Source organism: Onychostruthus taczanowskii, unplaced genomic scaffold (genome assembly GCF_017590055.1).
Source record: "Onychostruthus taczanowskii isolate IOZ18803 unplaced genomic scaffold, ASM1759005v1 scaffold7, whole genome shotgun sequence".
In the NCBI taxonomy this organism is placed as follows: Eukaryota; Metazoa; Chordata; class Aves; order Passeriformes; family Passeridae; genus Onychostruthus; species Onychostruthus taczanowskii.
In genome coordinates, this window is record NW_024504786.1 from 3,805,661 (window position 1) to 3,831,402 (window position 25,742).

Below are 25,742 nucleotides of genomic sequence, written 5' to 3' on the forward strand. Positions count from 1 at the left end.
GAGGTTTGCGGGCTGCGCCGCCTCACGCGCGGCGGTTATCGGCCGTTGGCGGCGCGGGGCTGAGGCGGGAGGCGGCGGCACGGAGGGCTGAGGGCTGAGGCGGGGGCTGAGGCGGCGGGTCCGCGGCGGCCGCCCGCGCTGACAGCCCGTGTGCCGCTCGGTGCAGGAGAGCGGCGGGGGCCCTGGCAGCAGCCGCAAGCGGACATGCACTGTGAGCTCGCCGCGGGTCAGAAAGGCAGCGCCCGCGTCGAGGTGAGCGACAAATGCCAGGGAGCGTCTCAGAAGGATCTGCCGCGGGTGACTCGTCCCGGCCCTGGTAAACCTCACTTGAATCCTCAGATGTCCTTTAAAGTATCTGTCAGTAACGGCAGTGACCACACGGAGCCTCAGCAGAGCCCCCCTGAAATGTCAGCACCTCTGCTAGATTTCATCCCCAAACGACCCAGCATATTTGAGAGGATCCCGATTCTGCCCAGGGCGCAGGAGCTGCGATGCGCTAGAGGCTCCAAAGATTATTTCCAGCAGCAGAAACATCAAAGCGTGAAGGGTGAGTTTGAAAATGCATGAACTAAACACTACCATCACCAAAAACCTATTCACCACACAAATAAAAACGTAACAAGCTTTCCCCCCCCTCCCTACTCCCTTTCTGGTCTTTAGTGTGTTTCCTAACTTGTTTATTTAACTTCAAGCTTGGAAACTTTTTTTTCCTGAGCACCTTGGAGTCACAGGATAAACCAGACTATGTTCTTCCAGTGTGAAGCTGAGTGTCTCTCAATATTATTTAAAAAATCTTGAGACCAGCATCCTCTTTAGTTGTCCTAAGCCGGTGCTGCTCATGCGGTCGCGTCTCAAAGGTGTTTGTTTTGGGCTTGGTGCTGAAGACTGGGCTGGTCTGTCCTGCGCCAGAGAGTTCGTGTGGGGTGTTTGTTTGTGAGCGTGCCTGGCTGACAATAAATGCCTGGTTCTTATTCAGCAGTTTCACCATGGTTGCTTGGATTTTATAGTTTGTATTTCATGGAGGTGTTACAAATGCTGGATTCAGGCGGTGAATCCTCAGACTTGGGAACTCCTGGTGCCCGAAAGGTCAAATTCTGCTGGTTAACAAATGCCTGATTTTCAGCTGTGCGTCGTTAAAGACGTGGCACTGAAGTAGGGTTAGGAGTTGCCTCCTAAAAATCTGTTTCATTACACTTTTCAGCTAGACCTGGTTATCTCAGCTGAAATTTGTTAATCGAAATTCAGTTTTAAAATAATCCCTCTAAGGTGTCACTGAATGGGCTCAGAGGGAATTGGAACATTTCTTTATGCTACAAAGTCACTTGCAGAGACATATGTACACCTAAGGTTATAAACATTAAGACAATGTTTTCTGTAATGTTAAAAGGGTTTTTCTCTTATCAGTCTATTCCCATTCTCTATTTTAGATATGTAAGTGCAGTTATCTTGTCGCTGTAAGACTTCTCACTGGGATTTTTTCCAGTTCTGTCCATTCTTCTGAAAATTGAAAGCAGGCTGCATGCCCTTGGACTAGTGACATTTTCTTTTGTGAGCTTGTTACCTAGGGTGATGGCACCTTTCATTGCCGCGAAGTTATGTTAATGAACACCTCGATCTGTGCTAGGTCTGTCCGACAGCCTCTAGGATGTGTTTGTTCATCACCACTGAATACAGACAGAGTGGAGCAGCAGGTTATAAATTACCTTTTTTATTTTTCTGTTTGTTAATGCTGCAATTCTTCTCTCCTGATTTAAAAAAAAAAAAAAAAAAGAGGTTGTTAATGTTTGGCAGGAATGAAATGAAGGTCTGTTACACAGACTCCTGTTTGGAGGGGAGGGAAGGATGATTCTTGTAGTATAAAGGGAGAGCTACAAGCTCTTGTGTTGTGCTGCTGCAACTGCTGCCTGTGAAGGGACTCAGGGGCTGTCCTAGTCCCTTGTGGTCCCACGGGTGAGGTTGGTGCCACTTGACAGGGTTCATACTAGCTTAAAATCCTGCCCATGCATTGCCCTGTCCAGGCAGACTGTTGAAATACTTTTTAAATTTTTTTTTTCCTTTGAGCCGTTTAGCCCTCTTTTCATGCATGTCCCTCTTGTTGCGGAGGGCAGGAGGGAAAGAGGAAGAATTTAACTTTGCATTCACTCGGGACTTTTAGAGTAGATGTAGGTGGGCATGGGAGAAGGTTCCTGATTCATCTTTCCTGACTGATCAATTTCCCATTTTCACCACTGGGGGAAAAAAAAAGTGTTTTACATTTTATTGCTGTTTTTGTTTAGTATGTTTTCCATCCAGGGTGTTACCTTGAGGTTGCTTCAGTGTATGGGTGACTTGAGTCATGGGAGTCAGTAGGTGTCCATGGGCAGGAGAGGGCTCATTTAACGGAGCAGGAGGATTTGATGGATTATGTTGGATTTTTCCAAAGATGGCAACACTGAGTTTTTTGGGTGGCTTCCTGTTTGTTTGTTGGGAATTTTTGTTTGGTTTGGTTTTGCTTTTTTTTTCCCCCCAAGAAGATATTTTCAGGAGGAGTTAGAGAAAGTAAAATTTAAAGTAAAATTCTAAGTCTGATTTAAAATGTGTGGGATGTGCTGCTCCTTCTGACCTGGACAGTGTCAGCAAATGCTTTAATGTCCACTGGGGCATTCTGGAGTGCTCACCATGCTCCATCTCACAAATCAGTGTCTCTAAAGTGGGCTGTGCTGCAGACAGGAGAGCTGCTGCTCTTTCAAGGAGCAGTGCAAACCATCTCCCACCAACCCCGGTTCTCTGAGGATGATAAAGGACTGGGATAGCTGCATGTGGATGTGATATACCAAGATAAAGTGAGGGAAATACTCAGATTTACCCAGTGAAAGGTTTTGGGAAGGAAACTGATGACAGCTTGATTTCAGACCATCGTGCCGTGCGTCTCCTGTTCTCCAGCCCCAGAGTGCCATGTACCCAGTAATTCCCTCTGCAGTCTGGCTTAGATTACAGAATGTGCCTCCTGGTTTTGGTTTATCCACAGTTGAAAGCTGCAAGCAGGGAGTGTAAAAGATGCTCTCTAACAAGAGCAAAACTGATTTTTATAGTTGCCTGTAAGGTCTTTTTTTCCTAAACAAGTCTTACTTTTTAATTTTTTTTTTTCCAAAGAGAATTAATCAAAATGATACACTGCTCTACTAATAAAAAGGGCAGCTTTGAAGTAATCACAATGGGGAAGAAGTATCCTGCTGTTGCAATGTCTCTGTGGTGTTACTCTGCTGTTTCACAGTGTTTAAGTTATGATCCTGCAGAATGCTTCCGTGCCTGAACAAGTCTTTTGGACTTTCTGAAGAGCCAAACAAAAACTTGAGGGGTTGTGGTGAGGATTATTTCTGGGAATTGGATCATTTGGGTGTAAGCTTTTCAGGATGGAGCTGTTGGTTGTTTGCTGAAAATACCGCTATTTTGGAATTGTGCTTCATATTTTGTTCTGTTTGGGAGCTGTTTAAAATAAATGCCCAGTTTTCACCCACCCAACCCCTTCTGGTGTGGCTGGCTGTGACAGGCACCACGCTTTTCTTGGTCATTGATTTCCCTGTGTGTAACAAGGCAGAGTATTTGCATACAGACACTGCTTTTTTAGAGGCATTTGACATAGAATAACTGTACCATGAGGTATGGAGTCCATTTTACAGTGTTTTCCTGAGATTCTGTGGGTTTGGTTCCACATTGTTGAATTTCATGCTACGGTATTACAGTTTTGAAAGTAACGTGGCAAAAATAGTTATTGTCTACAGGGAAGAAGCTTTTGGGAAGGCTTTAGTGGTGACAAAAGAGTAATCTATAAAGATGCCAAATATCTCAGTTTCTAAATGACATTGATTATGGTTGTTACCAGGAAACACTTCTCCTTTTCATTCTTTTCCAGTTTTGTTCAGTGTACCTAATTCATGACTCAGTAGAAATGACGAGATTTATCCTGTTAGCTGTGCCACTGGGAAATCATCCAAATGGCCCGGACCTTTGCAGCAACCACTTCAGATATTAACTTACAGTGGGCAAAACAATAAGCTGGTCGAGTTGCAGTAGTTGGATGTTTCCTTGTTGAGAGTATGTTTTATTCAGACAAGGAGAAAATGGCTTGGATTTTTTTTTTTGTTTGTTGTTAACTGTAGCTGCTTTCAGCAAACACACAACCAATGTATTGAAATGTATTAATTTCCTCCTGCTGTTGAGAAGGAGGGGTAAATCTTGCCATTTAATCCCCCTGTGACTGTTTCCTTGGTTGTCAGGATTGTCCTTGTGAAAGTAACAGCTTATACTGCTGGAATCTTAAGCAGAAGTGTATACTTTGGTTTTATGATTTATAGGTGAATTGACTGGTCTTGGGCCTGATTGCCATTTTCTTTCTTACACCTTATCTGTGTTCACCTGAATTATCCCACTGGAGCAAGTGTGACTGCCTAGATCTGATAAATATGTTATGGGCTGATAAGGAGACAGGGACAGGTTCAGTGGTATGATTATCTCTAAACTCCCAGTTTTAGGTAGAGCTGCAGTAGTAATTATTTTTTATTTTCACTGTAGTTCACTTGCTGCATTTGAGCTGTGCTACAAAAAGGAATTGAAAGGTTGGTCTGAACAGAATGTGCAGTTACAGAGCTATATTTTTATTTCGTGGTCTCTTTTTTGCCTAATTTTTGTTTTGTAAGGGGAGAAAGGAGAAGAAACTGCAAATTGGAGAATGTGTTCATAAATTCATTTGGAATAAATTGTGACTGTCCTCTCCTCTCTTAAACTGCCTATAATCCTTACTTGTCTTGAATAGGCAAATAACTTTCAGTTACTTGCTGCTGAAGGAAGTTCTTCTAATGATTTGTGTTGCAAAATCAGTCACTGACTTGAAGATGGGACTTTCATGGATTTAATTTAAAATAAGTTTAATTGTATCTAATCATTAAATCCATTGTACTTTAAGAATCATTAGTGGAGAATATTTAGCAAATACAAACCAGGAAATCTAATGATGAACAAGTCCTATAAAGGCATTCAGTACTTGTAAAAGCAAAAAACCTATTTTCTGCTTCATGACAAAAACAACAGCTACTGGAAAAGCTGAAGAGAATAAATGTTGTATCTATTTTAATATTGTGCAGAATTGTATGGAATAACAAATAATGTCAGATTACTCTCAACAAGGAAATAAGTCCAGTAGTTGGAAGAAAATTGTTTATTTGATTTGAATTTTGTTTGAAGGAAATTTAAGTTAAAAGTAATAAATCACTTGTTCTGCCTTTAAAATGTTACAATAACGGGGGTTATTATTTACTGGGATAAGTGGAGTGAGGAGAAAAAGATCCTTTTTTTATAGTAAGGAAAAAATTAAAGTCTACATCTTGCAAGTGGTTGAGTATGTACATTACTGTTCCTATGAGCAGTCTCATTTTTGAACACAGACCATTCTAAATTATGATTTAGATATGAATACATTATTTGTATCTTAAGAGTTCAACCCTGTACACACATAAACTGTGGAGCAGTCTCATCAACTACAAATTTTTGAACATAGACCATTCTAAATTATCATTTAGATATAACTGAATACATTATTTGTATCTTAAGAGTTCAACCCTGTACACACATAAACTGTTAAGTGTATGCTGAGGATCTTTAGTATGTTTGAGATTACATTCTGGGAGGGCTACAAGATTCTTTTTAGTGAAACTGCTAAATTTAAAGTGAATGTATTCTAGGACACTGTACTGCTTCATTGCAGTAAAGTGGTTTGGTTTTTTGTTGCATAAGATGGACAAAATTTTACCTTAAATTATTAATATCAGTAGGAGTCTTGCCACTAACTTTAGCTGGGTCAGTATTTCAATCCTAATGTTACAGAAGTTCTTTTTCCTGTGTACAGGGAAAAGCTTGTAGGACAAATAACAAGTTTCTATTAAATCCATCTGTGAGCTGGGAAGTGGAATAGCGTATGGATTATGAGAGAAATCTGTAGTACTGTGAATATAATTTCCATGCTCAGTACCGTAATTACAATTATTCTAGAAATTCTGCTGTTTAGTGATTTTAGAACTGTTGAAGATGTTGATGGCAGGGTAATTGGAGAGGGAAAATAGACGTAAACCACTCCATTTTGCACTCCAGATTTCTATCATTGTATGTCAACAAGCTTGAACCAGGCGTGCAATCTAGTAATCATTTCACAGTGCCTGAAACGGCTTTTAATAGACTGGGGTTTGTTTGCTCTTTTTTCCCTCAGCCACCCAACGCTGTTTCCCAGCACATTGCTGTAACTCGGAATACAGGGTTCCAAAGCAAGGGCAGCGCTCACTGGCTGTGGTACAGCATAATCTTGCCCCACAAATGTGCAAACAATAGCAAAAGTATGTGTTTGGGAATATGGCACAGCTGTTATCTTCTGCCGGGAGCAGGGAGCGTTGCAGTGACATAGAAGGACCAGTTAAAACCACTCCGGCCGTTTTATTGCCTGTAAATGGGGCGTGTAAAGAAAAGCAAGGGCCGGTCCCTCCATTCAGATAACCATCGGTGCACACTAGCGAGGCACTGCCTTTCTGCACAGGCTTTGAAGAATAGAGGCAAAGAGTTCCCCTTTTTCCTTCCCCTCCTATTACATTTCTGGCACCCTGTATGTGAAATCTTGGTTGGAACATGAACTTTCTGTTCTGAGAATCTGTGCTTCACTGGTTACCTGGAACAAGGACTTCTTTTTTTTAATTTTTTTTTTTATTACAGTCATTAGCTTGACTGTATGAAATGATTGTTAATGATTATTTGTAGACAGAGGACTGCTTGTAAAACAGGTGAGACATTTCCAGAGCTGCAATAGGAAATGGATCCAAATTCTGTATTTTAGGTTATTTTAAGGTTTTTGAGCATTGCAAGGTTGCTCTCAGTCAACTCAAAATGCTTAAGATCTTTTTATTTAAAGCAACTGTTTTGCTTTAACTCTAATAATTATGTTTGACTTCTCCATCATTATGTTTGAACGTGGTTATCTTGCCGAATGGATCGGTAAGGAGCACTGCGATTGAATTTATGGCACCAAATTTGTCCTAAGGGTTAAATGAATGCAAAACATCATAAACTGCACTTAATTCTGGCATTTACATGTGTGATAAGAGGGCTTTGTGAGAGCTATAGAGTTGTTAGTTGTTTTACAATGCGGAGAAAGCAAATTCATTCTTACATGTTGTTTGCATATTAGCCAGAGGGAAAAATGACACTAAGGCGACATCATCAAATACAGTAAAAAACTAACTTTTTAATACAGATGTCCATTGTTGTTTTAAGTGCTTAGGGGGTTGGTGGTTTGGTTTATTTTGGAACTTGCTGAACTATATGAAGTGTGTCTCCAGGGGCCTGGTATTTTAATACCTTGTAGAAGGTTGTATAACAGTAGATGATGTATTTTGCCTGCCTTTCAGTGCTGTAAATAAATTACATGTGCTGGCTTGGGAGAATGTATGTGAGGTGTAAATCAAAGGCTAATATAACAGGAAAAATACCAATTAGTGATGTCTTGCAACAGGTTAAAGTGTCTTTACTCATTTATATATAATCAAGAGATATAAGAGCAGTAATATGTATAAAAATGTTAACATGAGGCTCTTCCCTAGAAGGGGTAGAGGATCTAGGATTATTTAAAATAAGTGCTGTGATTCAATGCTTTTTCACAATTTGCTATGGTTAAGTCACTTTAATACTGAAGTCAACAATCCCCTAGGCAAAGAAAGAGAATATAATTTTGAGTGCATTGTTAAAATTGAAATTTGATAGCTTCCACTCTCTAATCCTATCTAAGTCTTGGTTGTATTAAAAGGAAAATAGATACATGTGTCAGTTTTGGAGCATAATCTTACTTTTGAGTTTAAAGGATGATAAATGTGCTTCAGACAAGCAACACAGCAGTTTATTGGTATGAATGTTTTGCTAAATACTACATGCTTAACGCAATCCCCATTCCTTTATAATAAGTTTAAATATTAATTCTTTGGAATGCTAGATGCCTAAAGCTAGATAGAAATGCTGTGCAGTTTCAGATATCTAGGAGTGGGTTTGTGAAACAGGATATTTAACTGGGAGAGATGAGTAGCACATTTCAGAGTTATTAGGGCAGAACAACAATGCAAGAGGATGACTTAAAAAGTTACAAAATTGTTTTCTGTGCATGAGGCTTAAATACCTTAGAGTTATTTATTTGAACCACAAGAGCAGATTTCCTATGTATGTCGTTTCTAGATTGCATTTTTTATTATTATTTTGTTTAACTTCTTGTTAGCCGCCTGCCCCTCTCTAAAGCAGCTGGCTTTGATTTAACCTGAATCCTTCACAGAGAGGGAGTGCTCAGTCACGGTGACTGCGAGCTGTGCTCTTGGATGGAACATCTCTGTAGTGACTGAGAAGACTAAATAGGACAGGAACTTCAGAAGGACTCACTTCACTATGTGTCAGCACTTAGTGTTCCTTATGTAAGTCCTGCCTACCTCCCAGCCCCCCTCTGTGCTGGACAGAGAAGAGAGAGTTAAAGTGAGAACAGATAAAATATGACATTTCTGGTTTATTACCCAGTATTTTCTGGGAAAATCCCAGAAAGGATTTAACAGAAGGTTTCATAACTCTTGCTTTGCCTTGCTGCTCATGCTGAAATTGCAGGGTGTTGACTTCAGGAGGAGGCCAATATTGAATATTGTTGAAAACTCTTCCATCCTCCTTTGAGACACAGAAGATCCAAGTGTTAAATTCTCTCCTGGAGAAGAAAGGGTGCAAGCACTTGTAGCCCAGTAGCTCAGGTGCTGTGATCAGTTAGCACAGCACGTTCACCTTCAATTTTTCATGTGTTCAAGACCATACAGGGGTGTAAACCTGGTGTGATCAGCCATTGCATGTGAAACAGGCAAAAATGGTGAAGGATTGTGCCAGCAGCCAACATGGCCAAGTATATAAATATTTTGAATGAACAGAACAAGGGTGCTTGAACTCTGTTCTAGACTGTACTGTTTTTATCATTTTGGGGCAATGCTCTGTACTGGTCATGATATTTCTACAGTGAGAGCATAGCAGAATATTATGGTGCAGAGAAGGACAAGCCAGTTTTGGAACCAGAAACAGGGCAGTTGTTTGGGCAAACTCTCAGGGCCAGCTGAATTTTCTGTGCTGAGAGACAGAGTTTGTTAGTTCAGGTGCAGAGTTGGGATGATGTGGCTGTGCTCTGTTTGAGGTCTGATCTGGTGGGGGGGCAGGACATGGCACTGCAGCGTGTGGCTGTGTCAGCCCCGGGTGGCACTTGCTGGAGTGTGGCTGCAGCCCCTCTGCACAGCGTGTGCATGGACTGGGTTTCTCTCCTGGCTACATGAAGGCCCTGGTGGCTGAGTCTCCGAGCATGAGTGGTGAAAAGTGCAAAATCCATCTTTGTTATCTTGGGGAGAATAAGGTTTTTAACACAACATTTTAGTTGGGCTTGTTGCTGCTTGGCATCTGGATTATGCTGTCAGTTGCAGAATTGTTGCAGAGGAACAAAATCTCCCATTTATTTAGGGCTTGATGTGCTGAGGTGAGGGAAAGGAGCCTACATTAAGGGAGCTCTGTTGGACACAGCCCAGAATCAAGTATTTGCTGGGAGGAAAATTTCTGTCCCCCACTCCCCAGTTTTCTGGTTTGCTCTTGCCTCCCAGCAGATGGCAAAATCTCTTAGGGTGTGTTGTTCTTGAGGCAGAAATCACCTGATGGACTGTGTGTCCCTGGGCTTTTAAGGTGCAGGTGGCTGCTACAAGGCTCCCAAGATCCTCATCACTGTGGCAGAACAGATTTTGCATGCGGCTGAGACTGTCTCCAGGAATTGAACAAGAAAAAGCAACACTAAATTCCTTCTTTCTGGATATCTGATTGTTGTAATGTTCAGTTTCCTTGAAGTTATCAGAGCTGGTTTATGTTCAACTGAAACTGAACTTGCCTGATCCTACTGTCCCTAACTCTGGTGCAAATCTGAAGTGATGCCATTTTAAATCCAAGAGTGGATAAAAAGGAGGCAGACTTGAGCTCTGGAGGGCTTATGCATAAGAAATTGTCCTCCAAGTATGGACTCAGTTCACTTGGCAAAAGAAAAAGACATCTCACGATTTTAATCTGAACAGTTTGCTTCTTATTTTTCCTCCTGCCAACTTACCACAAATCGGCTTTTATTCCTTTTCTTTGAGTTCTTGAGTTATTCAGGGTTTGCTGACTTGTCACAGTTTTGTGGGGATAAGCTACAGACAATGATGATTCTCCTTGCAAAGATCCCCATGCATTTCAGCATTTCCCTGATTTGGATGGACATGCAGGAAATTTAAGGGGATATTTACTCCTAGAGCTGACTTGCTCTTTCCCTGCCATTGAGTCTTAGTGACCTTTTCTTTCTACTCTCTTGGCCTCCTCACTGAGCCACTGTGCTGTTAGATTATTTTTAAATATATATATAAAGGGTTGTAAATTGAATTGTGGGCTAAATGAGTGGAAGCGTGGCAACTGGTGTAAATAGCTTTTGGTCTGCTGAATGTGTAAATACTTGAAATCTGTCAGGGTGATTTTGCTGGCTTTTATTGGAATCATTATTCATGTGAGATCTCCTTTCTCTTATACTGCGTCCTGTCAGAAGCTATTAGGCAAAGATTGCTGGCATAAGTACTCAAACTGCTTTGTCAAAATGCACCTCTATACCTGTTGCTTTTATGTTTGCCAGTTCCATAGATACTTTTACAAGTGGCTATGTTCTGCAAGATTAGTCATAGAAAGCTAATGTAAAGGGACCAAAACCTAGAAGGTGAGAGCAAACCATTGGGATGATTAATCATCAGCAGTGTTTTGAGCTGAAATGTACTACAGCATTAGCTGCAAGTGCAGCTTATTTGAGAAGTTAGAATGAAAACACTGGTGTGTTGCAGAGACATGCAGCCTCAGTGGTACCCAGGTTGAGTTTCTCAAAATGAGACTAACCTGCTTGGGAAACTTTCCTTGCGAAGGGCTAGTGTTATTGCCAACAAAATATTTTTTATTAGCTGCTGGAGAGGTTGCTGGAAGACTTGAAAATTAAGAACAGTAAATATCAGTGGTGATAAAGAAGTTTTATGCATGGGGTAGATGTTTCTGCAGCAAGCAGTCACTCTGAAGAGACAGGGAGGTCATTTTGGATCCCAGATAATAAGACTTGAGAGAAAACTTGGTGAAAAATAGCCTCATAGCCAGCTAGCACTTAGATAAAAATGAATTATGACACTAACTACCACTAGAGAAAACAATCTGGGAGATTGAATACAGGTTCCAGTGTGAAGGCTGCTGATTGCAACATTTGCTAGTTTGATAAGCAACCCTGATTCAGAATATGTTATCTATGGGAAGGAGCTTCTACATGGAGTGATTTGTAGGTCAGAGTTACAGTTCGTGTGTATGGTGCCCACACATCTGTCAGAGGCACTGGTCCTGCTCTGCTGCTCCAGAAGGAAATCTCCTCTTGCATTCATTCTGAGCTGAGTGTGGCTGTAGGTTTTCTCTGTTGGTAGCTAAATATTTTGTAAAATGAACTTGATCTTCAGCACCTTCTGTGTCTTCTAGATTGGTTTATTCTTCCACAGGGATTATTATGTGGGCTTGACAGTTGGAAAGATACCTTCTAGGACTATACTGACATATGGTGCCCAAGGATGGCATAAGTTGTTTATCACTGGAGTTTTTAAAGACAGGCTGGATGGAAATCCTACTGTGGAATGTAATTCTTTGGGCGCAGCTGTCTTTCCTGTGACATTTTTAATTCCCACACTCAACCACTTAGGCACTAGAGAATTAGAAGAGGTCTCTCAAGCTGTAACAGTCCAGGCTTCTATCCTCTTTGACTTGCTGAACAAAGTTCAAATCCCTCCTTGTCTAACATTGGTGTTTCTGGCCACTCATTTGTTTGTCAAGAAAACACTGAGAAGGCATACAATAAAAACCAGGCTGAGTGAAGGGCTCGAAGAACACCAGTTGGGAGAGCCAGTGGTGGGACAACTGGGCATGGAAAATGATTGATTTTATGTGCAAAGCAGTTGTGAAATGTTCTGTGGCATTCTGGGGACATGCCATTGCTAACAAATGATTGCCTGTTGGGGATAGAAAATGCCAGCCATTGTTCTGAAGAAGGAAATAGCCTTATTGATACTGAATTAGGCTCACATTGAATTATTATTCATTTGCAGTGCATCCTGTTTTCCAAATACAAAAATTAACTGAAGGCCTGCAGCACTATTGACCTTCAGTTGTTGGTTGTATCTACATCCTTACGGTTCAGGTGGAGTTTAGAGTGTTTATATCTGAGGTAGATGGTGGCAGAAATTGGCATTAACAGAGCAGAACAGAAGGAAGCTGTTGTTTCTAAAAGTTCATCAAATTAGTTCTTGTTTTATAAAAAGCCTGAGAGTGAGGCTGGCAGAGGTACATGTGTTGGTAGGTAAGACTTAACTTCTGGGATGCATTTTCAATTGTCACATTCAGTGTTGATGGCAGAAAAATAGTGCTATAGAAAACAATATTTTTGCCTTTTGAAAGGAATAGAAACTTCTATAGAAATTGAGATGCACACCAGATATAAGTATTTTGTACAGTGACAGTGTTTTGTATACAGCTCTGAAAGTTTGGGTTTTGTTCCCACTGGCACTGAATAGTTTCTGCTGAAATCCTAACAGAATATAGAAAGTCACTACCAGTAAAGGAATTATTTTTATTTAATAAAAATCAGGAAGTGACTGGCATTTGACATGGATTTCCTGAGCAGTCGTCAGGAACTGGACAACAGGTATTTTCTTGTGTCATACATATGAGGCAGTACCTTGGCATGGAGGTTATAAACTGTTTTTATAGGTGGGAGGCTGTATGCTCTGGAAAGCAGTGACACTGAAAAGGAATGGCTGTCACATCTAACTGGTATGAGAAAATAACACTTCTAATAGGGTATGAGGTGATATGATGCATTATTAAAAAGCCTAGGGAAGAGATGTAATTCTTCTGCAAATTATCACTCTGGTTGCAGGAAGATAGGTTAATGCTCAGACTTTCTTAAATGGCTTTGAAAAATCAAAGGACTTGGAGAAGAACTGGAAGATGCTGACCCATGTGTAGTACCCATGGACTAATGGAAGATTACAGGGAGTCTGGTCTGTTCCACAGATGCAGTGGAGGAGAAAATAAGTGATACTTAAGTGTTCTTTTGAGTGCAGAATGGTATCTCATGGCTGGAAACCAAAAAGGATAAAACAAGAAGGAAGGTGGGCTTTTGACTGCAAGGGTAATCAAAGCTGGCACAGTTTAGTAAAGGAATAAACCTTCTGGTGTTGGGAGAGACTGAATATTGCTATGGAAGAAATTATTAGCATAAAGCACAGACAATTGCATTCAGTGGCACAGTCACTAGATGGACAAGCTGGACCGTGCCAAGGGCTTCCACTTGCAATCTGTGAAAGACTGGGTTCCAGACCATCTCCTTCTTCCAGGCCTGGTGCTGCCCTTCCTTCATGTGCCTTCTGCATTGCAGTCTGTGGGCCTGGCATCCAGACGAGGCCAAATTTATACCCTCATTCTGGGTTTTGTGACAAAGAGTAGGGGACAGACAGAGAAGGAGGAGCATTGCCACAACCGCGGTCACACAGTTTGGACAGTAGTTATGGCAAGGGAATCACTAGCAACTAATGTTTCCTTCAAACCCACCCTTTCTTTTCTCTAGTTATGTCTCTCCCTTCAGCAAACAGCACCACTCCTCCTGGACTAGACAAGTCTGTTCAGAGATGTGTGATGGAACCTGCTGTCTCCCAGGGCCTGGGCTGAGACCAGCTGAAACCAAGTGCTGGGTTTAAAACCTGGACACGTGGGGAAAGGGTAACGGTTGTGATAGTCTCTAGCCAGGCACTGACGATTTTCAACATTAATGTCTTTCCTTTCTTTGTTTTCTGAAATGAAAATAGAGGTTCAGCCTCCTTCCTAGCCCAGCAATAGTGACATACTAACACAGTTATTACAGCAAACATTTTGGCCCTTTCTGGTCATGATGTTTTCTTTCTGTGGGGAGACTGAAATACTAACTCACAAATAATGTCTTCAGAAGTCATATTAGTCACACATTTTTAAGACATTCCAAAATCATACCAACCTCCTTCTGAGCTTGTCTGTTGCTACCAATGATTCAAAGTTTTGAAAACTCTCCTTTAGTTTTGATTTACATTTTGGTCTTGGGCACTTGTTATTTCTGGCAAATGCCAGCTCAGTTTCATTAAAGAAAAATCTGTTTTACAGCCACACGGCTCAGATCTGCTGCGCTTCTAATAATTGATGGCTGGTTTCCTTATTTCCTGCATTGTAGAAAAATAAGGACCTTGTTAGATCCAAACAAGCCTGCATAAAGTCACAGTGTGAAACATCAGGTTGGGGGTGAGCAGAGCAGCTGTGGGCAGGTTTTACAACTTGGGGCTACAGTTGATCGAGGCAGCCAAGGGAAACTGAGAGATACCCATGTGACTAAAATTCAGCTGAGTTCTTTGGCTCCCTGGCGCAAGATTTATATTTGTGACACCTTCCCCTCTGTCAGTCCCTGGGCCAGACACAAGTCTGTCTGTCTGTGTACCTAGGGCTCTGCACACCCCATGGAATGGCCGCTGTGCCTGTTCCTTGCTGTGCCACCACGGGATGTATCTATTCCCAGTGTTGGCTGTCCTGCTCCTACAGCCCACAACAGTGTGAGTGTGTGCCCTGGGAGAAAGCAGCTGCCATGTGGTGGAGATGAAAAATCAAGAGCAAACACTTTCTGAATTTCTGCAAGTGGGCAAATTAATTTCAATCTGAACTGTCATCACAAGGGCCTTTTTTTCCTTCCCCTTTCCTTTGGGTGGTATCTTTGATTTATATTTCTGAATGAGGCAAGTAATCTCCTTTTGATGCTAAGTTCATTTTCTTCATAGATTTTCAGTTGCAGAACCCTGTCAGTTTTTTGGTTAATGTGGTATCTTTTTTGGATTTGCTTGGGGTTTTTGTTTTATGTTGTTTTAAGAACCAGTGAAATTCAATGGTGCATGTGTTAATTGAAAACAATGTATTAGTTTTAAGGAGCAGCTAATGTCTCTCAGGTATTCTACAATGCAATACCTGTCAGATGTTTCCTTGCCACTCTATAAGCTGTAAGTAGAGACAGGATCCTGCTTCAGAGATTCATGGAATTAAATGGCTCCTAGGAAGCCAAGCACCTCAACAATGTCATAAAAGGTGGTGTTTTGGTTTTTATTTTCATGCATTTATCAGGTCCAGCCTGTTTCCTTTGAGAACTGTGTGGTTACTTTCAGGAAAGACAAATGTGTGATGACTCTCCTAGGCACTCCTTTGAAGGACTTGCCCCTCAAAGGAGGTGAAGAAGAATTTGTAGGAATTGTAGTACTACTGGAAAATCAAGCCTTACAGTTTGCACTGCTAAAGCATTATGCTGAGAGGTATTCAAGCACCTAACTCCCATTGACATCTGTGGAAATTCAGTGCCTAAACAGTTCTCTGGATCTGGTGCTTGGTCTTCTGGCATTGAATGTTACACAGTTCTTGCTTTCTGTGGGTCTCCTTTTAAGGCATCTTCTGCGAGTGGTGCTGTAGTTTTAATTTTGAATTCTTCCTGTTGTGAGTTCCATCACGTGATGCAGACAGCTGCCTAGAAAGCTGTGCCATGTGCTAATCTATTGTTCCACCAAGGAGTTGAGGCCTACTAGACAAGCAGTGGGGTGGGAGAGTGAGTCAGAGAAAATACCCTGCACTTTTATTAATTGTTGCTGAGGGAGGATGGGGCCAACCTTCAGGCACTGTGACTTTGTTGAGTGGGGAACTAGAGTGACATACTCATTTGTTTGAGTGAAAATCCAGGGAAAAGTGGGAGATTTTTGTTGGCGTTTCCTCCACTCAGCACTGATCTTATCTTGCTGGTTTAGTGGCAGAGCTCCTTTGGCTCCTTGCCAGGTGATACCATTGGAGTCTGCCTGAGATGTGCAAGATAAAAGATCTCAGGGAATTGCAAGTATTATGACTTTCCTATCAAACTGCTCTAGTGTGTAGACTCCTAGAGTCTTCTGACCCAGAAAACTGCCTTTCTTTTAAAAATCCTGTTACTGAAGAAAAAGGAAACACAAGAGCTGGGAAGTGGGACTTGATGTTTATAAGGGCCCTGAGAGCAGCTGTAATTAGAGTAGGTTTTTGGAAGAGACTTGTTCCTTTGCCAGCAAAGGGCCTTGGTGTTCAGCCAGGTTAGATGTAGCCTGAGAGTAAGCACTTGGGAACTGCCTACCCTACACTGGTTCTGTGTCTGGCACTGAGAACACGAAGCGTCCTCTCACTTAAAATACTTTGTGTACTCCAGAGTGCCCTGTGAAACCCTGCCGAGGGCTGAGTCACTGCCCAGCCATTTGGTTCTCTAAACCCTGACTTCTTAAGGGCTGCTCTGCACCAGGCTGCTGTGATGGTGATCCCTCCTCTGGGTGCTGTCTCACTCTTGTGATGCTGTGCAATTGGCACTTTCAGTATGGGCCCACAGTTCTGATAGGTGGCCAGCTGAGAGATGGGAGAGCCAGGAAGTTCCTGAAATCCCCATTGTCAGCCTGTTCCTTGCATTCACAACTGTTTTGGAGATGAGCATAGGCCCACCTGCACAAAGAGGTAAATGGGACTTGCAGGATGCAAGTGTGTGGGTGATCAAAGTAGTCATTAAGGAAAAAGACCTAGATAGTCTTTATTTTCTTTATTTTCTTTGTAAAGCTTCAAGATTGAACTCTTGAGTTTTGAACTTGTTTCTCAGATTTCACAGTGCATGAGAGGAAAACATTTGACTTCCTGTCCCATGGCCTCTAGAGCTGTTATCAATCCAATTTCCCTGGTTTTAGACAGGAATCAGAACTGTCCAGCATATTCCAGATCCTACAGAAGTCAGTGGGACCTCAGGAAAAGATGATTGCTTCTGGCAAAGCTACATTTGAGTGGGTCTCCTAGGACTCAGTGGGAGCTGCAGAGAAAGGTGCTGGGGCACGGATAAGGGACCCCAGTGGAGTCCCTGGCCCTTGTTGGTGCTGCTGTAGCGCACAAGGCCAGGCAGGGAGGGTGTCCAAGGCACCCTGGGTGCCAGGAGCAAGATGGGACGGAGCATTTGACCCCTGTGGAGGGTCAAATCCAGTTTGTGGCTATTGCAGGCAGTTGGTGTTCAGTGCAGGGAGCATCTGTCCCATGCCACCCACAAAGCCTATAACAAACTGAGATCAGTAGTGGAAAACACCAAAAGCCACGAGCTGCTGTGGAGAGATTGAAAGAGCAGGAGAGATTGAAAGCACTGACTGCTGCATGCAACCCTGGAAAGGCTGGGAATTTCCCTAAGTAAAAATTCCCAGATGACCCAAGCATCACATTTAATCATGACTGTAAGTACCAAAACTTTGTACTTCATGTTATTTGTGTGCTTGGACAATTGGAGAACTGGTGACAAACTGGTGCCCACTGACACTGGAGTGGAGGGGCCGGGGAGAGCTCCCAGGAATCCTTTGGCCTTGCTGGTCCTTACAGCAGCCACATTTCCATGCAGTGCACAGGAGAAGGTGCTGCTTTTTTTCTTTTCTCTCTCCCCCTTTTCTTTTCCTTTCTTCCCCTCTCTCTATTAATAACTGAAGCCAATGGCTGCTCTGAGTTACGAGGGGGTTTTATTGCACAGTTGCATGGTGGAGGGGCCTGGTTTTCATTGTGCAGTGCGGGATATCAGTTTTAACCCAGAGGCAGTGATGTTATTTAACAGGTGCCTTAAAGGCATAGTGCTTATTTAATCACCGTCTCCAGATCAACATTATGTAAATTGAAATTGCTTAGGTACGCAATTAATTGTGAATGCTTTAGACATTTTTAAAGGCATAAGACAATACCTGAAGTTCCATTTTAAGAATATCCAGGTCAAAGGACACACATGTTTTTATTTTCTTATTTGAGGTATAATGTGTTCAAGGCAGATTTATGGCACAACCTTTGTTTATTGACTTGTACTTTTCCACATGAAACTAATGGAACATGACAGATGATATTTATGAGGCATGTGTTCTTGATTAAATCATGTTAGACATTAAAACCTGATAAAAGAACGTATTTTAAAGGGTGGATTAATAGAAAAGGAGGCAGCATTGATTGGGGAGTTTACACGGAACAAGACATATTGGTCGTAGACTGAGTATTTATAGGTGAGATACGTGGTTATAAAACCTTAGAAGCTGAACAGAAAAAGATTAATAAGCTCTGGCTCTTTGGAAAGTTTGAGTTTTTTGTTTTTCTCCCTTTGTAAGCCACTGGCCACCTTGTATTTTTGGTCTTTCAACTGAGTTTATTCAGTTCTGCATACGAATTTGTGACCCTTTCTGGCCTTCTGCTTCTAATGTTGGCCCTGTGTGTGTTCTGTATTCTTCAGGATTCCCAGTCAGCAGATCTGTGCAAGCAGCCTGTGCCACTGCTAAAAGCTGCTCTGTAAACATGCTCTAAATTCTGCTTAGATGGGTGCAAATGGGGTGAATCAGCAACAGTCAGATAGGGCTGCTTGTCTCCACCTTGATACCTGGGGCTTTGCACAGAGTTCTGAGTGACAGGTTAGTAGGGAGTCACCCCAAGTAGTATTCTGCATGTCAACTTAAGGGTATCCTCTAAGTATTTCCTGTGGAGAGCAATTGGAGGGTTTTCGTAAATGTAGCAAGTGGGAACAGATTGAATTAGTTTCCTTGGCTTATAAGACTAAAGGGAAAGCAGATACCTGCGTTCTACTTTCAGTTACACAGGTGCAAACGTGGAATGTTTCCTGATTTCAGCTACACAGATGGATCTGGGGACATACTCTGGCTTGGTGCAGCATTTTCCGTACTGAGTTTTAACCTTCTGTGGCTGAATTTGTGCTAACCTGGATCCTTAAAGCTGCATTTTGTCTGGAACAGAAAAACTGCTGCAAGAGAAGATAGCTTTGAGTTCTTAAAGCTCCTATCAGCTTAGATTTGCAGAATTAATGTTCACTGCAAATACAAGAAAAAAATAAGTTATATAAGTTTTTATTACAGCTAAGTAATTTCATGCTGTGGTGCAGTATTTACCTCCTGCTTGTAACCTCCTTCTTGTAACTGAAAGACTTGTGCCAGATTAATAGCTCTTCATTTCTCATCTGAAAGCATTATCTTTGCTAGATGAGGTACGGTAAAATGTGTTAAAGTGATAGGATTCAAGTATTTAAATGAGTAAATTGCTTCAATATCTTCCACAGGGAAGGAATGCAAATTATAGGCACGTTTATGGTTTGCTTTTGTTTGGACTTGTCACGGTAGAATCTAAAAATACTTGCAAAATGAGAAAACTGCATAAGAAATACAGTTTTCTGTGAATGGAAATGCTTTTATGAAGTGTTGTGTGACTTAATTTGAGTTAAGGCATGACCTTGCATCTCATCAGAGCGAGTTGTGTTTGAAAAGCTGTTAGCTAAAGTGCAGTTCTGCTTTCCACAAATCCAGTGGTAATTATGTTTCTTCTTTTTGTAAAAAAAATTTAATTTTTATTTTTGTTTTCCCCAGCTTGCTCACTAAAACACTCCTACCTACGTGAGATTTTAGAATAAGCATTCTCTCCCATTAGGAAGTGAAAATCTTCATAATGCAGTTGTTTCTCTATAGAGATTTCAGCCCTCCTTCCCCATGCATATGGTGTAAGGCAAAACAACAGATGTTAGAGAATAAAAAGAAGAGAATAGAAAATAGCCCTGGAAGTAATATTATGTTGTTGCATTAGTATTTTGCCTTCTAAAAGATTTAGCAGAATTTAAAAAGCCTCAAAGATGGATTGAATAATAGATCAGAGACTCAAAAAAAGAAGTGTATTGAGGCTGAAAAGAAGGGGAATGATTTTGTTGAGCATTGATATAGATCAAAGATGCAGAGTGTTTGTACAAATAAAGAGAAGGGGGGAAAGTGTGATTTTTGAAAAAAAAAAAAAGCAGCTTAACTCTCAGTTCTATAAAAAGTGGAAAAATTAATCACATTTAGAAAGATGGAATCTTCAAGTGGCAAAACGGATACTGAATGTGAAGTGCAGGTAGAAGGGTATTTATTGTGTTTTGTCTTATGCTGGTAATTGTACCCCTAAGCTTTGTAAGGGCATCACAGCTCTGCCCTCTAAGCTGGGTTCAGGTTCTCCTGGAAAAATAGCACTTCTAGTCACCAGTGAAAATGGCTGGGATGATGGCCATCACTCAAGAGATGATGGAGATCAGGAAGAAATTCTTCCCTGTGAGGGTGGTGAGGCCCTGGCACAGGTTCCCAGAGAAGCTGTGGCTGCCCCATCCCTGGAAGTGCCCAAGGCCAGGTTGGGCAGCACTTGGAGTAACCTGGGATAGTGGAAGGTGCCCCTGCCCATGGCAGGGCGTGGAACTGGGTGAACTTCAAGGTCCCTTCCAGCCCAAGACCTTGTATGTTTCTGTGATTCTTTTCCCACGAGGATCAGTGCTTACCACACAATTTTTGGTAGTTCTTTGCCAAGTCTGTTCTTACACACCATGAAGAACAGAGTTTCTGTGTCCCTTCTGTCCTCATGCTCAGCTGTCTTTCACAGCCCTCCCCTTGATGTTCAAACTATGTCTTGTTTGCTAAGCTTCACTTCTCTCAGCAAAATCCAGAGTTTCATGTTGTCATGCTAGTGATAGGACTGGATCCAGAAGTCCACCTCTTTGGTTTTTCTAAGTTTGTGTAAACTGAAGAAAAACTGAATTCCTTCAGCTCCAACAGGTAATTGCTTCACTAGGAAAATTAGTTGCACTATTAATGATTTTATGTATCATAAAGGAATTGTCCTTGGAATCAAAGTGTTGATACCAGGCTGCCAGGGAGTAAGCCCTGAAATTAAAACTTCCCTCTCAACATGCTTCATACTAAACAGGTTCTTGCTGAATTCTCCCAGCTTGTCTCCTTCCTTTGCTCTGTCCTGCCATGCTTTGCCAGTGGTTGTTTCTTTTTTACTTGTTGCTTTTTCTGTGCCTGTGTTTTTGCTTACTGCTAGTTTGTGTTTCTGCATCTCCTTGCTGTGGAGGATGCAGACTGGTGGTGCTGAGGCATTGCTGAAGGCAGCTAAACAGGCCAGGCAGAAGGCCTTTGGGAGATGCCTGTAATGGCCAAATCATGCATCAGGATCTCCCTGCCCAGTGCTTCAGAAGAAAGGATGACCTATTGGCTGTAGTATTGCTTTGTAAAGACAGCTCTCGTGCTGCTGGGAGGCAGCAGATTCCCATTTCCCGCCATCAGAGCTCACTGGGAGAATGTCATATCCAAAGAAGTTTGTGTTTAATCTGCATTTCTAATATAAATGGAAAGAAAAACACGTATCAGCTAATACTGATTAATTATATCCCTGTGCTGGTGGCCAAGAATGGGGGTGTCATGCCATATAGATTATATGCAACATGTTCTTTTTATGAATCAGCCAGGGAAGGCATCCAAGCTCTTTAAGTAGGTAGGTAAAGGGTTTGGCTAGTTTTCAGGGTTTGAAGCCATCTGGAAAAATTTAACCAAAATTATCTGCTTCACAGTCCCAAGATAAATCATTTTCCCACTTACACAATTGTTCCTCATTAAGCTAGTGGAGTTAGGGCTGATTAAACCCTGATATTATAAGTCAGGCTCTTACAGAGCATTTTGTAGATAGAGTTTTCGTGGTGACAGTGATACCACTCTCAGCCCCAGCTGAGAACAAGAGAAATAATAGTTTCATGGAATGGAATAAACACTCCATGAAACAGAAACAATTCTGTTTAGCTGTGTGTGGTTTAAGACATTGTCCTTTCTGACAAATGTTTTATCTAAACACTTCAATGTGTACTGTAGTACTTATGCTTATATACTTACATATTAATATGAGCTTAATATATATTATATATAGTATGAATAACCTTTTTTTGTGAATCAAAGATACATGTGACTGCAACCATACCGACTTTGAAAAGCAGTAGGAAATAATTCTCTCATAAAAACCAGCTTCATTATATTTTTAATGTCTTCTCTTCATTCCTAAGCAAACGCTTGTAACTTAGAAGCAGAGGGAAGGAAGACAAAAAATGAATATTGTTAGTTTTTTAAATGAAAATAAGTTGGCAAACCTGATGCTGTGTAAATGGAGACATAATTCAGTGATATGAGATGTCCTTACATTTGATAATTTCCAGTGCTTCTGTGCATTTTAGAAAATACTATGACAACCAGGGATTTCAGTTCTTGAAAGATCAGTCTCGTACTCCAGTACATTGTCCTTGTGCACTTGAGTAGTGTTGTTGACTTAGAGGTCTACTTATATGGCTGTGTTTTTAGCTTGGACTTACAGACCTGCCTGTGAAGAGCTTCAGATACATTTGATTAGGATTTGAGGTTGGATAAGCGTTAAATAGTTTATATATTGTAGCTTGACTGAGTGTAAGACCTGCAGGCAGTTGACAGCATCACTGCCTCTCTCAGCTGCAGATCAGGAACATCCCTGGAAATGTCTCACAGGCAGTGTTTAAAGATGGAATCCTTTATTCAGCGTTTACATTTTGCCAACAAAGGTGATAGGTTTTTTTGCCTCCTAGTCCAGTAAGGTTTGTTGTGGGTGGGTGGTGCATAACCCAGCTGAGTGACATCTGTATCATCTGGTGATGTGGCCCTGGGTCAGATCTGAGTTTGGAGCTGTGCCTTGGCTCATCATCAGAATCTCCAATGAGCCAGAAACCCCCTCGATACCTTGGGCTTGCTGCTTGCAGAATCAGGCTGGTGGTACCTGCTTTTCCACAGTGCTTCTTGACTGGGGGGAGAATATGTGGTCCAAGAGCACTGCATATAAGTCAATATTGCAACTCAGAGGTCATTAGAGCTTTGCGTTCTAGAAGAGAGGTCAGAATTAGAATTTCACTTACTATGGAACTGGTGAAGCTCTTGAATGCAGCAGCCTGTACATTCAAATAAAACTATGTGCAGGGAGAAAGAAAGAAAGAAACTGGTTCCCAGTTGTGTTCATACCAACTGCTACCCGTCCTTTTTTTTTTTTTTTTTTTTTAAACTTTATTCTTCTTTGGAATGAGGTTTTTCAACGCTGAGAATTGCTCAAAGCTCATAAAGTGCAGGGCTTAGAGCTACAATAACTAGTATTTCCAGGGCACACATCATTATTACTGAAGATGGTAGTGGTGTGTGTGGGTGTTGGGGCACGTGTGTCATTGTGAAATACCAGAGAGTCTTACCAAACAGAGGAGGTCTGCAGCAAAGCTAAGCTGGTTAACATACACTCACTTCAGGCATGTACTTTAAACATCTGCCAACACTGAAAAACTTAATTTTTTCATTAAGTTGGTGCCTTAGGATCTGTATCCCACTGTAGTTTCTCTGAAATGAGAATGTGGACTCTTTTCTCCTCAGTGCTTTTATGCTTTCACAAGTGTGTGGTTTTCACATGCTCCAGCAAAGGTAATGTGTCAGGTTAAAAAAAAGAAACCAAGCCAAACCTCTTTTATTCCCATCCCATTTTGATCTGGGATAATGATATTTTTACAGCATTGGAGAATTAATACTTATAACTGATGTGCCCTATTTTTGGAAGAGCAGTGATACATTGCACAGTTTCTGTGCATCTTCATGATGCAGGTTCTGTAACATCGGGGTTACATTATGCAGGAGATCTGCAGCCCAGGTGGCATGAGAGGGCCATTTCTCACTGCAGTGTGTGTCCCTGGTGGGGACAGTAAATGAGATCAGGTGCCTCTTGCCCAGGACAAACACAGCTCAGCAGGGACAGGCTGCAGTGGCTGGTAGAAAAGCTCTGGAGGATGGTGTGGTGAAAGCAGAACCCTCAGCCTGCATTGGCTTTGAGTTCAATGTGGGGTTACAGTTTCTGAGCTAATTGTCACAGCTCTTAAAAACCAGGAAAGAACACTCTGTTGAACTGGAAGGTTTCTCATCTCCTTTTAGCCCAGCAGATACTTCGAAGCTTTTCCCATCTCACTTTCTTAAGTCCCTTTTTGATTTCACCACAAGGTACAGATTCTTCTCTTGCCTGTGCAAAGCCTCTTGGGATGGTTGCATGTTTTGAGGTTTCCCATTTGTTCTCTGTACATTATTCTTTGTTCTCTGTGCGTTATTCAGTCTTGCAGATGCTTATGAATTATTTTGTAGACTTGAAAAGCTGTTTTGCCCATAGAGCTTTCTGATACCTGAATGTAGCTCCCATCCAGTATGTGCATTAAAACATTTAGAAGAGGGCTCTATCTGCTGATACAGCACCAAGCACTGAAGGACTGATCTTGCCTAGATCCTTTACAGCTTCCTCAGCAGCAGATTAATTGGAGTTCCAGATGATGTTGAAGTTGCAGGTTTGAGGTTGTTTCTTTCATTCCATGTAGGTTATTCAGGGTCTGATTTAGAAATCAGAGTATGATACTGTAATTCTTATGTCTAAATGCTCATTGAACCCTTACTTCTAACATAATCCCTTTCTTGTCTGCTGCTAGTACTTCTTTGTTAAAGTGAGCTGGGAAGTTACTTGCATTTGGAAGGGAATATATAAAAACAAACTAATGAACTAAACTAAGGTGTGATTGCAAAATGTTGCAAGCTCTTTGAATGTTGGGTGCCTGCTTATTTTGGAGTGTTTGCTGGGCTAAATGTAACATGGATTTGTCTGTGATGTGTCATAGACTTATCAAAGCCAAATTACTCATTAAAATAATGCTGAATTGGAAATATAAAGCAGTAAACCAGCGGATAAATAAAAGGTTAACAGAAAGGTAACTTGATATATGAAACCATAAAAGGGATTTCAGAATTAATGAGGGAGACAATATTTCTCCTGTAGAGACTTTAAGACTTGGTTGAAGTAGTGTAACAGCAACACATTATTTATTTCTTGTGTTGCCTTATTCTTAGGCCCGTGGGACCAGACAGGAAGGAATTAGAGAGCCCTATATTACAATTTAATTGCTTGAAGAAAAAATATTATTTTTTATTGTTAACCATTAGCTGCTTCTAGTTTTATTAAAGTCATAATGTCCATGCTGTAGCACCAATGTTTGCAGCATGCAGTGAAGGCTAGGAAAATTACTCAATTGCTATAAAATCAGCTTAGTGTGGAAAAAAAAAAAAAGAAAAAAGAAAAAATGGAGAGCTGGAACTAGACCAGTGGCTGTTCAGCTGTTACAGATATCTAAGAGCTGTGTTGTCTTCCATTAGAGCTGTGAAGAAGTGTCCTGATCTTTCACTGAAGAAGTGTTCACATATACAGCCACAGTTTTCATTGAGTTCAGCCACTGGCAGCAGCTTGTGCTCACAGTTTGTTGTTTTCTCTTCTTCATGTTGCCTTGGGATTTCTGTAGAATGTCCTGGGCTTGGTCACTATAAGTGTTCTTGGTTTTTGACTTTTCTTTTTTTTAAACCGCAGGTTAAAATTGTGTCACTATTTGACACCCCTGTTTAATGTACAAGTTTGAATTTTAGACAGGTTTGGGGTTTATTTTCTTCTTTTGCAGAGACAGTGGACAATGTCTTCTGCTTTTCTAACTATTGTTCATTTTTCAAAATCAAAATTCTCATGTGCCAGCTACACTGTGATGACTGTCCCCTACTGTGTTCTTGGCCTGTGGGAAAGGAAAGACAATATAACTGAGTTTGGCTCACCATGGCAAAAATATTTGGAGGAATGATCTCACACCTGCT

The 25,742-nt window shown here is 41.4% G+C and overlaps 1 protein-coding gene across 1 annotated transcript in view; it reads left to right on the top strand.

Moving 5' to 3' along the window:
• The first annotated feature begins 204 nt into the window (after positions 1-204).
• GLIS1 (GLIS family zinc finger 1) overlaps positions 205-25,742 on the top strand; it is a 180,815-nt gene continuing 155,277 nt past the window's right edge. The window contains exon 1 of the mRNA XM_041421657.1: positions 205-547. Within this exon, the coding sequence (XP_041277591.1) occupies positions 205-547 (343 nt within the window). The remainder of the gene's footprint in view (positions 548-25,742) is intronic.